The 15,586-nt window shown below is 45.2% G+C and overlaps 1 protein-coding gene across 1 annotated transcript in view; it reads left to right on the top strand.

Annotated features, from left to right (window-relative positions):
- Positions 1 to 15,586, top strand: part of STK39 (serine/threonine kinase 39) — a 269,519-nt gene that overhangs the window by 52,647 nt on the left and 201,286 nt on the right. Inside the window, exon 2 of the mRNA XM_084798901.1 lies at positions 12,618 to 12,730. Within this exon, the coding sequence (XP_084655027.1) occupies positions 12,618 to 12,730 (113 nt within the window). The remainder of the gene's footprint in view (positions 1 to 12,617; positions 12,731 to 15,586) is intronic.

Raw genomic sequence — 15,586 nt, 5'->3', positions numbered from 1 at the left:
TGCTAGCCTTTCCGCCATGGCTGGACATACAAGGCAGGAGGTTGGCCAATAAGTCCTTCTCTGGTTTCTTTGCTTTCTTGTAAGGAGGCGTGAGTGCCTGCAACCTTTGTACTTATATAAAACTTGTGGCCCATGGACCAATAGTACCCTGTCACTTAGGCACAGAAAGGCACAGCACACAACAGATCCCCCAGACGAACTTCTGCACACCTTCACAGAGAGGTAGCCAGGCGACTCTTACAATCGCTTAACTTTCTGCATTTCGGGCCATGACCCAGGACTGCAGGGAGAAGTAGCCTTCTGGTCTCTCGTGCAAGTCTCCCTTTGAGGCGATTGTGAGGCCTGTTAGGATCCATTAGGAAGACACCTGAGGTCGGGACTAGTGGAGTTCGGGACTAGTGGACATAGGGATTCCCAGCATGCACCTGAGGTTGGGACTAGTGGACCAGGGATTCCCAGCATGCTGCTGCTTCATCTAGGACATACCTGTCATTCTGGGCCCTTCCATAGGGCATTTCTCTGCTTTCTTCCTGTTCAGCGTGTTCTCCCAGGCCTCCAGCGTTCTCAGGACATTGTTGCCCACTGTGGTGTAATTTGTACCTTCGTCCCTTATGGCTCCAATGCTCTACTGTGATCTCAGACTAGTTACCTGATTTCCTGCTCTGTGGTTGGAACTCTGGGGAAAGTCCCGAGTTGCCAGGGGAGACCAGATAAGCAGCAATTCAGTTTTGAAGACAGTGAACTCTAATGCTGAGGTAAGGAAGGGTGTAGGCAGCATGAGAGTGAATGGACATCTGTCATTTCCAAAAAACAAAAAAAACAACCCCCAAAACAGCTCTATCCTTGAGCTGGGGGAAGCTGTTTCGTTACATGCTACCTCATGGATGTAGTAGCTAGGGACAGTTAGTTACATGTTACCTCATGCATGTCGTAGCTAGGGACAGTTAGTTCCCTGACAATTTGACAAATATCCTGAACAATGACTCTTTTCTCCACAAACTTTTTGTGTAACAATTGTTATAATTGTTATATTGTCATAATGTGTGTTTTCAGAGCCATCTACCATTTTAGAATTCACAGAGGGGCCATTAAAAGGAAGGGAACAGGAACTCGACCTCAGTGGGATCAGAGGTGGGTAGCAGGGAGTTAGAAAGGTGTTCTTCTCAAGGCGCAGTGCTTTCAGCCCCTTTCCTCTCTGCTTCCTTCTCCATCTTAGTTAGGCCTCTCAGCGCCTGCAGTCAGACCACTTGAAGGAGTGTTGCCTTGGGCAAGTCATTGCTGTGACTGTGCCTGATTTCCTCAGTTAGAAAAGGCAAGCAAAAGTCAGTAGTTACCTACCTTCCTGCAAGGCCCTCAGTGCTATTTGCCTTCATACATGCAAAGCCAATAATATAAAAAATTTGGGTCTGACACATATTCAACAGTGTCCAGACTATGGCTGTTACTAGGGTTCTCCGAGACACTTGGATGGAAGTTATGGGCATGCTAGTGACCCCTGAAGGAAGGCCTGCAGAGTTGAGTATTGTCCTTAGAGGCTAAAGTTAAGTCCATGCTTAGCCTAAGGGTTCTAATGCAACCAACTGGGAGAAAAGGTCCTCTGCCTGCTCTACATCATCTGCTTCTGAGACCCTGCATCCCGTCCCCAGCATCGTGTCCAGGCAGAGTGATGGCTTCTTCCTTTTGATACAAAACCAGTATGCATGGAAGTATACTTTGCATTCACAGTTCTTCCCGTGTCCAGATGGCTTAAGGTTGGAACCATGCAGAACGAGAGGTCACTGCCATGCTATGAAAACTCAGAGTGGGACACTTGTGCCTTTTGGCTGTTGCCAGTGGGTGTATCTGTTTATCTGTATGAATGGTAACGGACATTCTTTTGTGGAATGTTGGCTCCCAGTTGGCTGATTTAATCAGTAGAACAAGTGGGTTTTGCTGGGAGGAGCTACTGCCCCCTCAGAGCAGAACAGGGAAGTTTTCCGTCCTGTCAGATATGGGTGAGGACTTCAGTATGACCCTTTGCTACAGACTTTTCTCTGTAGAAATGTGTGCATCCTGTAGTTTAGGGCCTGATAAAGTATATCCTGAGATAGGAACGGAGGGTTGTCGTGGCCCTCAGCCTGTCACCAGGTTCCCCTGTTGGGGATTTTCTACAGAAGTGTCTCGTGTATACAAATCTGCCACATTTTGTGTGGTTCTCACCTATGGGATCCATTTTTAAAGTGGGACCTTCCCAGCCTATTCAGATGCACCTTGGCTTCTCAGAATCAGCTGGGCCATGATTCTTGACTCCAGAACTGAACAAGATGTTGTGCAAATGAGAAGTGCTTTTAGGCAGGTAGCTTCCAAGGACCGGCACTAGGAGTCCCTGGTGCAGCCTCACAGCTGCCCTACTGCCGAGGCAGAGAGCAGGGAACTAACTACATAGCTCTTCCTCCAGCGTACAGGTCACACAGCCTGGTGGCACCACCTTTCCTTTGAGTGTGCCCAGAACAGAACACAGTCCAACCTCCCTTGTCCACAAGGGACCTCCTGAGGGTACGTGCTTCGCAACCAGTGGAATACTTACAAGGGCCTTCTGTTTTCTAAGCAGAGGCTGAAGGACACCACGAGCATGTCAGTACTCAGACGGGGGTGCTGGGGCATCCCCGGGATCCCCAAGGAAGTGCTGGAAGTTTTTCATGAAGGCTTCATCTCAAGTGCTTCTCCTCTTCCTCTATAGCAAAACGGGTTGTTCTTTTCTCACTGCCCCCCCCCCCCAAATAAGCAACAGCAGCAACAACAACAAAAACCACATTTGCCAATGAAGAGCTTTTGTGTTTTATTGCAAGAAGTAGTCTCAACTTTGGAATTAACATTCTAGAAGACGGTTTTATCTTTGAGGGGCTGGACTTAACCATGAGTGCTGCCAACTGTTACTACTTTCTGGTGCTGAGAACTGCACCTAAGCCTCGTATAGGATATTGAATGTGCTGCCACTGAGTGTTCAATGCATTTTTAATTGGCAAGTAATCATATTCACAGAGTCTCGTGTGTGTGCGTGTGTGTGTGTGTGTGTGTGTGTGTGTTTCTTCCATATATTGTTGAAGAAATAAAAGAATCTGGGAGGAAATCTTGGTACCAGTCACATTGACTTGGATGCAGTGCAGCAGCATCCTAATATGCTTAGCTCTCCGAGTGCTTAACTCCTGCTTAGCACTGACCTGGGTGTCCCTAAAAATAATATTTATCATTGCAAGCTGTTAAAGTTGTTACCCGGCTTTCTCGATGGCACGTCGCAGCTCACGTGTCTTCTGTAGGTGAGTGAGCATGCCCCCACCTTCCGCCTCCCATGTGCGGGGTTGGTGTAGTTTGCTTGCATTCTTTCTAGCTTGCTCCCACGCCCCAGTTGCCTGCTATCTCACTTAAAATCAGAACCTGGGGCTACTTCTTGTTTTTCTGTGGCATTAATTAGATGGCGTTCGATGAGTTCCGTAGGAGGGCCCCCTTTCTTGGTGAGGTGTGTGACCTCTAAAATGTTTTGCCAGGCTGACTTGCTCAGGAAGATCAGAAGTGAAACATACGGACATTTTGCAGTCTCTGTCTCTCTCTGTCTCTGTCTCTCTCTGTCTCTTTGTCTCTCTGTCTCTGTCTCTGTCTCTGTCTCTCTCTCTCTCTCTCTCTCTCTCCCCCTCCCTCTCTTCTGATCTTAACCTCTTTCATTAATTTGACAACGGCAGAAGGGTATATTCCAACCAGCTTAGCTTTGGAATAGACAAGGTCACTCGTGTTTGTGGCTGTATTAAAAAATAAGCTAGTGTAGTGGTCCCAGCAATCAGGGAATCAGAGGCAAGTAGATAGAGTCCAGGACAGCCAACACTACACAGAGCAGCCCTGTCTTAGGGGAAAAAAGAAAGAAAAGAAAAATGTGGGTTTGCTACGCTGGACTCCTTGTAGCCTCCTGGTACTGTACATTCACGTCGGCAGAGCACCGCTAGAATGTGTTTGGAACGTTAATGCATATAGCGACTGGCGTGGTATACTTTCCCCCTAGGTGCCCTTCTTGATGAGTGACTTGAGATGTCACTGTGTGTTCCTGTCACATGGAATGGAGCAGGTGGCAGAGGCAGAGTTCAGCGAGGGTTCCTCTCTGTGTGCAAACAGTCCGCCAAAGTGGAGGGCAGCGTATAGTAAACCGGTTTCGGTCAGTTCCCAGAAACATGATCATTTTATGTTGAACCATTTGCACTGTGATAATTTTTACTGGCGTGTATTACTTGTTCATGGTACTGGGTTTTATAAGGATGTTTTTCATGTAAGTGTATAGCGTGTTTTGAACATATTCCCTCCTGTAAACGTCACCATTCTTTGTCTCTCCCATCCATCTTCCTATTAGGCCTCTTCGTTTTCCTAGTCAGCTTCGCCTCTACTTTTATGCCATGCATATACATCATTCTACGTAACATGTAACATGTCACGTCATATATGAGGTATATGATTTTGCTCTCATGTCACTTGTATATGACTTTCATCTGGCAATATAAAATTCAGGATCCATGAATCATAAAAATGCGCAGTGTTTGTCTTTCTGACACTAACTTGGTTGCCTTGATCTCGGGGTCTTCATTTCTATCGATGCTCTTGGAAAGGATATGGCTTCTTGTCTGACTCAGCTTGAAGTGTAAGATGACTTAGTTACATTGTTTCCCATTTGATCTCATAGCCCCAGTTCCTGCTGTCTCTCTTAGAACTTGAGGACCCTGTTTTTATTCTGTGCTGTTAACTAGATGGCTGTGGTGGGTTTAGCTCTTGGGAACAGTGCTTCAGTAAACAGTGGTGTGCGAGTACCCCTGTGATTGGCTGACTCAGAGTCCTTGGGCAGATGCCCAGGAGTGGTATAGATGGGTGATCTGACAGGTTTATTTCTAGTTCTCCTGAGAACCTTCCATGCCGATGTTCATAGTCTTGGCCTAGTTCATAGTCTCAGCAGGGCTGAGTAAGAGTTCCTTTTCGTCATTTATTGTTTGTTTTCTTTGTTGACTGCCATTTTGGCCAGGGTGAGATGGTCTCTCAGTATAGCAGCAACTTGCATTTCTCTGGTACTTAGTGCTGGTTGGACATTTTTTTTTTCACATGATGATGGGCCAGTTGTACTTCGTCTCTTGTGCGTTTCTCTGTGTTTGTACGCACATGCATGTTAAGGCCAGAGAAAATCAAATGTCTTCCTCAGTTGCTATCCCTTAGTTTTCAAGTCAGAGTCTCACAAACCCAGAGTTTATTGGTTTTGCTAGATTTGCCAGCCAGCAGAAACAAGGAATTCTTATTAGAGCTGGGAGTGTAGGTACACACATGGGCTTTTTTACACAAGTGCCAGGGACTCGAACTCAGATTCGCGTTCTTGCACAGCAGTTACTTTACCAACTGAGCCATCTCCCTGCTCCTGAATTGCAACATCAGCCTGGATGTTGATTGGTTTGCTTGCTTTTGTGTTACTTAATTTCTGGAGTGACTTATAGATTCTAAATATTTGTTCTCTCACACTTGTATTTAGCAACGATTTTCACCTCTTCTGTAGGCTGTTTCCTCACTTGATTGTTTCCTTTGCTGCGCAGAAGCATTCTATTTTTATGAAGTCTGGTTTGTTGCTACTGTTTCCTGAGCAAGGAGAGATCTTTCCAGCAAGCACTAGCCTAGGGCTGCACCTTGAGGTGTTTCCGCTAACAGTTCCGACCTTTCCGTTCTTACATTACAGTCTTTGATCCATCTGAAGGTGATATTTGTACAGGGTGAGGGATAACGTTCCATTTTCACTTTCTTACATGTGAATATTTTAATTTCCCCAGCACCATCAAACCATTTATGTGATTCTTTTTTTATTTAGACAGATCATAGTTTTATATGTATGACCTTAAATAGATATTTTGAAACTTGGACCACCAGGTAAGAATGGTACATCTCAGAAACCAAATACTAGCCTGTGAGAGACATGTGGCCCATGGAAAGCTCCTGCTTGACTGAATGCTTTTATATTAAAAGCAACGACATCAACCTAATCACCAACTTAACGGTTTGGGAGATCTCACACAAATCTGGCTTTATAACCCTTCTGCAAGTCTAGACAATCTTTCCAGGCTAAGTCGCTGTACTTCTCCCTGTAAAGCTCACGTGTATCCATTCATCAGAGTCTCCCCTGGTCAATTTCTGGCCCTCATGTGACTGGCTGGATATAAATAGAGCAGAGTAATCTGGGGAAAGAGGGCTGGAGGAAAGCACGTGAGCCAGAGCCATTTGTTTTGTGTACTATACACCACATGCCAACACTTGTGTGAAGAAAACCTGATATGGCTCTGCACTGTACTCGCTGGCAGAGTGAGGATCTGCCTGGTGAACATAAACAGTCCTTCTGTGTGCTAGCAAAGGTCCCAGCCCTCACTAAGGTTTTGGCTTGGTGTTCCTCTAGTAAGTAGGATGTGATGATAAGAGTCCTTTCCAGTGGCCATCATGACTGCCAGAGGTTAGTGTGGTGCCCAGCCCCAGCCTCAGAATTTAGGGGAAGTTGTTACAGGGCAGTCAACTACTTCCTGACTTTAATGTAAATAAACCTTGTTGTGGACCGACACTCTGTCTCTGTCTCTGTCTCTGTCTCTGTCTCTGCCTCTCTCTCTCTCTCTCTCTCTCTCTCTCTCTCTCTTTCTCTCTCTCTCTCTCTCTGTGTGTGTGTGTGTGTGTGTACTAGATGTTACTACATATTACAGGGGAAAATACTGCATATTAGAACAATACTCCTTCACAAGAACTGAATAAACTATGGCTTTTCAATGTAATGGAATGTTACACAGTATTAAAATGACAAGTTGACAGAATGCCATCTGACCTGGAATGAGAGCTGAAATTTAATTAGGGCTTATTGTATGCTGGACACCATTCCAAGGGTTTCCCGTGTATTAATTTACTAGATCCTGACAACCATCTTTTTTTTTAAAGCTGGGTATGATTATTGCCATCTAACAGATAAAAAGCTGAGGCATAAAGAAATTAAATATCCATCCACGGATAAACTGGCAATATGTTGCAGCCCTAGGGTGTGAACTCTTGCAACCTATGGTCAAAGATTGTTGAAAATTGTGTCTCAGGATAGATGCTAAAGTCGATCACATCAGCTGCCGCTGAGTTGTCTGAGTGGTCTTTTACATTTTAGGCTCTCCTGTTTATCCTGTTGCCTCAACCTTAAGAAGCATTAGCCCTTCTGTTTCCAACTTTAGTACTCTTTCCTTCTCTTCCAGCCAACAGAACCTTCTGGTGCTAAGCAGAATGAAACTGAACCCCAAGCAAAAGAGCTTTGGCCTGAACCCCTTAGGTGGCATTCACAAACAGCCTGTAGGTAAAGTTGGCCTTCTTCATGGTTTGTAGGGAGCAGTGAGTCCCTGCAAGAGCACCTTATATTTACTGCGTTGCTGAGTTTTTCTTTTTTTAAGGGGTGCGAACCATGTTCTGCTATCGAGTCATACAAGTAGATTTTATTTGTCTATTAAGGCAGTTGTCTATTAAGGCCATTAGACCCAAGGTCACAGAGAGAATCCATACCTTTGATGAGTAGAATCTTGTGATGGTCAGAATGAGAAAGGCCCCATAGGCTCACACATTTGAATGCTTGGTCCCCAATTAGCGCAACTGCTTGGGAAGAATTGGGGGGTGTGGCTTTGTTGGAGTAGGTGTGGCCTTGCTGGAGAAGGTGTGTTACTGGGAAGGGCTTTGTGGTTTCAAACATGTATGCCAGCCCAAGTGTCTCTCTGTGATCAGGATGTACAGCTCTCAGCGACTGCTCCCTGCCGTGGTTATCGGTTTCCTGCCATGGTGGTCATGGATTAATCCTTTAAAATTGAGAGCAACCCCTGCCCTCCGCTGCCCCAAATGTAGGCTTTCTTTTTTAGGAGTTGCCTTGGTCACGTGTCTCTTCACAAGAATAGAACAGTGACTAAGACACTCATCTAAACTCACTTTGAAAGATCTTGTTGACCTTAGCCATGGAAACGCCAGTGATTTACCCGTCAGGTAATTCTCCCCTCTGGTTATTGACTTAATTCAGTAAGAACTTGTAATTCCCATGGCATTCGCCACAGGTGTCAGCGGAAGAGGGGCTTAGAATAGACATCGATTGGCTTTGTGTCAGTGTTCTGGGGCTGCTATAACAAAACATCATAGACCAAGTGGCCTGATCAGCAGACTAGGCAGGATAGGCAGTTGCAGCTCAAGGTGAAGCCAAACCTGATTTCTGTGAGTCTGTCTTCCCAGCCTGCAGGCCCTGTTCCTTTTCTCTGGCTGGAGAGAGAGGGAAGTGAATTCTTCCTTGTCAGTTACAGCGACACTAATTGTCACCCCCGATGAGCCTTTGATTTCTGTACCGCCAAGAAGGCCATTCTCCAAATTCACTGCGGGTTGGAGCTTTTACCATATGTATTTTTAGTCTGTAGCCACCGTAGCTACCTAGTCCTGACTTTATTTTGCAGAGGCCATGCTCTTGTAGAAAGGTTTATTCCCCTTGTATCGGGAGCAGTTACTTTTTGGACTTCTGCCTGACACACGGTAGGGCTTTAGTTACTACTCAGTTTTGCTGATGAATTAATATCAGTGAGGATCTTCAGTTGTCTTTTCGTGCCTGAAGTTTTCTTGTGGCTGTTAAGCCTCCTGCTCTTTGAAATTGTGTAGCCAAGAAGTGATATTTCAAGGGATTGTCATTGCATTAGGCTCGGTGAACACTGGCTTATGTTATGGATGTACCTCTGGGGTGTGTGCTGAGGGCTGAGTGGGGAGGAAGGTAGCAGAAGTTACAGGATACCCGCACTAAGGTCGCTGCTAGTGCTAAAGATGGAATTTATATCTCAGTCTCTGATTTTCACAACAGAAAAGGAAAGCATGATGCTATGTGTCTTTTCAGTCTCCTAACTTATTTAGGAAGGAGACATTTTTATACTGGCACTACACACAAGGAGGAGTTTGCTGCATGGCTTATAGAATTAACAACTTTGACCATACTGTTTAGGCATTGCTGGCAATGTTGTCATAATCACCTTTCTTTCTTCCTTCCTTCCTTCCTTCCTTCCTTCCTTCCTTCCTTCTTAAATAAAAGATACACTGACATCTGCTAGTTTCTTATAGTCTTATTGAAACCCAAAGTTATGACACTAAATTACATATCCAGCAAGTATTTCTTTGGGTAGCTCAAAGTGTAAAATGCAGCTATGCAGTTTTCTGGTGGTTAACCTCAATTCAAACAACAGTACAAATGAGGAAATGGGAGTACATGCCCATCCAAAGACAGACCTAAACCTTAGTAATGAATTCAAGGATACTGCCTCTGGCTTCAATGGCTGTAATTTCTATCCAAAAAATCAGAAGGTTTCCTTTGCCTGAAATTACCAAGAAACGAATTTGGAGATTGACTTAAAACAGCCTGACACGATGGGAATACATAAATCCCCTCGTTGGGGCCATGGACCATCACCCCATAGAAGGTTTTAATTCACTTTGGATGGCAGTCTGCAGTGCAAAGAGAAGTGGTTGGGCCTCCCTAGGCCCAAGGATGATGGTCCTTAGCAACACACCATCACATGCTAGTGAGCTTATCTCAACAGTAAGGAAAGGCCCCCTTAGCCCTTCTCTTGCTCCTGTTTACTTCCTGTTGCCCGCTCCTGTCTATTTCCTGGATAGCTAAGCCTGCATTTTCAGGCCTCCTTTTAATCTGTTCATCAAAATACGTAAAGATCCTTAAAGCAAAACTCTCTTTTTCTTAGTTCTAAATGGCCCTTTGAGAAACTGTTAGGTCACCTCTTCCTTTCTTGTCAACGCGTGGGTTTCCTTCGGGCCCCAGGACCTTTCCCTCTCTACAGCAGGCTGCTGAGGCTTGGTCAGGACTCACAGCAGAGCATCTTTGGACCAACCAACGCTGCACAAAGCCATTCTTACCCCTCTTGGCAAGTTACATTTTAAGGTTCCCTTCAGAAGGAAAGCCTCCACCCACCTAAGAACCAAATTCATGACCCACTGGTGTGGGTCCTGGCTGGCAATCTGGAACAAAACAGACAGACACGCTAACCAGCATGCCATGTCCTGGACTCCTAGCCTATGCTTTTCAGTTATTGCAGGAGGTGAAAACAGTTCCTTATCAGCTCCTCTCTGCAAGGGGGTAGACTTGGTCTTCAGGATGCCTTCTCCCTTCATCTTGCCTCTTGATGCCTTTTGTGGTTCAAGGCTGTCTCTGGATTCAGACCGGAAGCTCCTAGTGTTGAGTGGACGACTATATATCTCCTTTCTTGCTACGGCAGTGGGCTTCTACCATCTGGCTTCATATTTACCTTCTAGACATAGAAACCATCACTGTCCAATGGACCGTAGTCTAACCAGCGAGACTCATTGTGAAGCACGGGTCTTCCCACTTCTCCTGCTTTGGAGAATTCTTACTTGTGACCACAACCGTGAATGCGTTACTGGGAGTCTGAGGCTGCAAGTCGGGAGGGAGCCTGATGCGAAGGCACCTGTTCAGTCCTTTCTGGGAGCTGGCCACCGGCCTTTGCTTCTTCAGCTGCTCTCATTTGAAAATATCCGGGACTCTGTATTAAGGCCAGAAGAAAGGGACAGGCACACGGTTAAGTAGAGTGATATGGCACACTGCCAGCAGCGGGTTAAAATATGTGTACATTTTGCTATCAGCAGGACTCTCTGTAGTGCTTGACCTGATATCTGGAACGCTTAGGGCCGGTGAGGCCAACCTGGTGGGCCTAAGGCTCTTGGAGGGTCTTGTCACACACCAGCACTGTTTCTGCGAGCCTCAAAAGGAGGCTTGCTTGCCCCTTTTCTCCAGGGTGGTTCTCTTTGGTTGAGCCATTCTAGCACTGAAGAAATATTTTCCTGGCAAGGCCGAAGCAAGTGAGGAAGGGCAGGCCATGCTCTGGCTTGTGGGAAGCAGGCATACAGAACAGATGTGGGCGTCTGGCACACTGACTCAGATCCCAGCCCAGGTACTCACTTATTAGCTACGTGACCTTGGGCAACTTTGCCAGGTTCCCATTTTCTCACATATAAAATGAGGCTGATAATAAAAATTTATAAGCTTTAACGGGACTTTTATGGCTATATTACTACTGTGCTGTGGGTGGTCAGCACATTGGGGTTCACACAGGTTGGGCTTCTGTGGGTTGGAGCCTTGAAGGTAGAGGACTGATTGAGAGCATTAGGCCGATCCTCCAGGTCCCCTAGGTCAGCAGGCCCCAGCTGATGTGTGTGTGTGTGTGTGTGTGTGTGTGTGTGTGTGTGTGTGTGTGTGTGTAAAGGTTCCTAGGTTCGCAGGCCCCAGCTGATGAGGGGTGGGTGCAAACCACCTTTCCTAAATTAGCACTTCTGGGTGAAGGTTAAGAAGTCACATCTGTCCCCTTTTGTACAGTTCCACGTTTAGGCTGTGTTTCCTTTTAAGGGTGTCTAGGGGTGGGAGAGGATTTATGTAATTGGAGTGCCGTTGTTTGGAAATATCTGCAGAATTAAGATGCCTTGCTCTGGGGGTCTTTTGCCTAGCGGGATATAAATCTGATTAGAAGCTCTTGCGGCCGTGCCACAAATCATCCCCACTCTACGTTCCGTTCTTACAAAATGAGGATAGCAGCACGGCTCCGTCTTTTAGTGGCTGAAGTGCATTAGCTAATGACCAAGAGACCCTAAGAATATAAAGTCTCCGCGAATGCCTAGAGCTTTTGTTACTACACATTCTTTTACTTGGCGTCCTTAAGAGGTTGTTTCAAACAAGAGAATCCTAGGGCGGTTTTCTGCTTTTCAAATTGTAGAGCGAGCACCGCATCCTCAGGGGTGTTCAGGATGTTAAGTCTCAGGATCTCATGGAAGTCTGGAAGGAGGCCAGGCAGGACTGACTGGCTTGGGCTGCACTGAAGTGGAGGAAGAGCCTGAGATACAAATGTAGTTGAAATTAAGTCTGGACAGAGGGGTCACAACCACCCCAAGCACAGTAGTACTCACATTGCTTCTCCATACGGCCTCAGAGAAACATCTGGAAACATCCAAAGTTCCCCCCTTTCTCCTCTAGATAGTCATTTTAGGACGTAAGGAACTTTTTGAAGATGTCGCTGGTAACATTTTGAATACCTTAAGTCAAAGACTTAAAATACGGATATTTAAGAATGGGCGTGGTTTCCCCTTGATGGGGAAGCCTGGGAGGCACCCATAGAAAGGAAAGCAGGCTACCAAGAAGAGACTTGATAAACTATGAGCATATACAGGGGGAGGAGGCCCCCCTCAGTCACAGTCATAGAGGAAGGGAGTAGGGGGAAAGCAGGTGGGAGGGAGGAATGGGAGGATAGAAGGGATGGGCTAACTATTGAGATGTAATATGAATGAATTAATAAAAAAAAACAAGAGTATATAAAAAAGAATGGGCGTGGTGACGTATGCCTTTAATCCCAGCACTTGGGAGGCAGAGTCAGGTGGATTTCTGTGAGTTTCAGGCCAACCTGGTCTACAAAGGGAGTCCATGATAACCAAGGCTACACAGAGAAACCCTGTCTCGAAAAACCAAAAAAAGAAAAAAGAAAAAGAAAGAAAGAGCAGCGCCTCACAGCTGATGTTTTTCTCTGTTTCAGGCAGTGGAGCGACTGCTGTGGTTCAGGCAGCCCTGTGCAAACCCAGGCAAGAACGCGTAGCCATAAAGCGGATCAACCTGGAAAAATGCCAGACGAGTATGGACGAACTACTAGTGAGTATAAGGGAAGGGGATGCACAAAGTGTTGGTGGGTAGTCTTTCTTGGGAGTCAGCCACGCCCCTTTCTCCTTCCCTTAGTATTCTGTACCTCAGGATTAAATGGCTGTCCAGCCCCCACAGGATGTGTCTCAGTGTGACACTCCAAAGGAGTAATTTCCTTGCTCGGATCTGAGGTCATGTGACTTCTGACCCCAGAGTTAGATGCCTGGCTTCTTCTTGCCCTTGTCAATGAATTCATGACACGGCCATGGATTCTTCCAAAGTATAAGTCACAAGACCATATACATGTTTAGGGTTTGTTTGTAATGTACAATAGGCTGCATTTGGCTGTAGACACAAGTTTGTTACTCTTACATAGTTATCTTGTATTTCTCATTTGAAACGAAGCACTTACATAAATAATTAGTTTGTTTATAAATCTGGCTGTGGCAGTGTTGGTTGGTTGGTTGGTTGAAGGAACATTTGCTTTGGGTTTAACTGACTCATTATTAAATGAACAGCTTAGCAAATGGTTATTAGCTACCTAGCAAACTGTGAAGGGTTTTAGAGTTTAATCTTATAAATGTAGTTGTTGTTGTGCCTGCCAGGTTTTTTTTAAAAAACCTTTTGGCCATTTATTTCAAAGATAAAAGAAAACTGCACTGGAGGAGTTAACTGATTGGTTAGCCCAACGCTAATCCCAGCACAAATATTAGTCCAGTAGCACCATACGAGCTACAAAGTATAACGACAGTTGGCTCCACATAACGAATCCTTTTGTTTTATCCTACGTGGGGAATGGAATGCCAGCAACAAGAGCTTTTTGTCTCTACTCAGAATATAGCTTTTATTTCAGGCTTAATTACAGTACACTATAGTATAAATTAAGTTCAAGGATAAAGCTGTACTTTTCCAGATCCGTTGGGCCTTACATTTGAAATGAGGTTACACAATGCGCAGATCTCGCCGGGACTGAAGCAGCGTCTTGCTAGCCAATGCCTAGATTAGAGCGAGGGCTTCTGCAATTAAATGTTAATTTAAAAAATCATTCATTTATGGTTTTTTTCCCCCTCTCAAAATTTCAGCTGTCCATTGCTTGCACGGGCATTGCTAACTGCATAGGACTTATCTGTTCCTAGCCGCGTAGTGAGTAGTACAATTGTGTCTTTGTCATTTACCAGTCCTTAGTCCTCAAGGTCACCTTCCCTGAATGGAAAAAGCATTGAATCGACTGTGGGGAGCGTTGGGTCCTCCTTCAGCCACTAACTTGTTTTTTTAACTTCAGTGGCATTGCCTGATAGCTTTGGGTCATTTTAAGAGAGAGCCGAAGGGGAGGATCCTTGAGGTCTTTTGGCAGTCTTCAAATTCTGTGGCCAGGCATTGCGGGAACATAGATTTTATTTTATTTTATTTTATTTTATTTTATTTTATTTTATTTTATTTTATTTTATTTTATTTTATTCCTAATGTGGATCATACATTAACATTTATGCCTTGTGTGAAATGTCCCTTAAGAGCTTGCCTGTGATGACATTTCACTGTTGGAGCTGCAGGCACCTTTTGCCTACCAGCCGAATATTGATTGAGTGTGTACAGCATAGAGCGCCCTTGCGCTGGCCGTCTTGGAAGCAGCTTTCCAGATGCGCTGATGCGGTGGCCTGGTCTCTGTTAAGCTCTTAGTTGTCTAGGGCCCGTTGGTAGCTTTTTAATCACAGTTGGCAAACAGGCATGATGGCCCAGTTAGGGCAGAGACATCCTCGCCCCTTTTAGTGCCTGGTTATATTTAGAGGTGATAGAAGGAATGGCTCTGGTACTTCAGGAGATACTACTGTTCCTTACTTTGTTTCAAAGGAAATAACTAAGAATTCAGAGTCTAGCCTGCTGAAGGTCGCCAGGCCTTTGTGGTGGGGTTGACTGACAGGGTGGCTTTGTGTGGAGCCCAGTTGCTGCGCCCTTTCGACCTCTTGTCCTGCTGTTGCCTGCACTTTTATTATTCCTATGGTTTTAGATTTTGGCAGTGTTTGGACATCCGGTATCCTAATAATCCTTTAATTCCGTGTGTGTGTGTGTGTGTGTGTGTGTGTGTGTGTGTGTGTGTGTGTGTGTATTATCTCCAGGTTGGGGCACTGCATCGTCTCACAGAGGGTGGCCCATGTTAACTGGAAACCATTGTTCTTAGAAGAAACAATAGCCACTGGGGTCTTTATCTTGTGAGAGCATTATGTCATAGAAATCACAATTATCAACTATTTACCAGCTCTTGGAACGCCTGCCTCCCCCAAGGGATCTCTTACCCCCTGACCCTTACTCCCTGCTCCGTTTCCAGCCCTCAGTTCCCTCCCTGGGTTTATGGTCCTTGTTCCATGATATGGGGACTCTACATGCAGAGCCAGGCGTGATGATAACACACAGCAGTTCTGGACTGTTGGCCGCACATACTCACAATACCTTTCCTGTGATCATGGCCTTGAGTCCAGGTTTCGTTGAAGAAGAAGACAAGTTGCTAAAACTGTTAATCACCGTGCCAGCTTGTTGAAGAATAAAGGGAGAAAAACAAATGTCAGATGAACTCATTGTTACTGAATAATTGCTGATTTAAACTTACCTGATGAAATGAGTTCTGCTATCATTCTTCAAGGCTGACCTGGAGGAAGATATAAAAATTCATTTATCTGTTGATTTGATAGATACTTAACCATCATTTCTATAGCATGCTTAGTCTATTAGAGGGTTAAGTTGCAGGCGTGTGTGTTGAGTTTCAAGGCTGGTTGTTCATGCAAAACCTTGTTTGATGTACTTTAACAGTAATTAGAAAAGAGGCTCCAAAGTGAATGGTTTCCCTCAAATATTGACTGACAAGTATGTTAAACT

The sequence above is a fragment of the Acomys minous genome (assembly GCF_964271855.1).
Source record: "Acomys minous genome assembly, chromosome: 10".
Classification (NCBI taxonomy): domain Eukaryota; kingdom Metazoa; phylum Chordata; class Mammalia; order Rodentia; family Muridae; genus Acomys; species Acomys minous.
The sequence above is the reverse complement of the archived record's forward strand: the minus strand, read 5'-3'. Positions and strand labels throughout refer to the sequence as shown.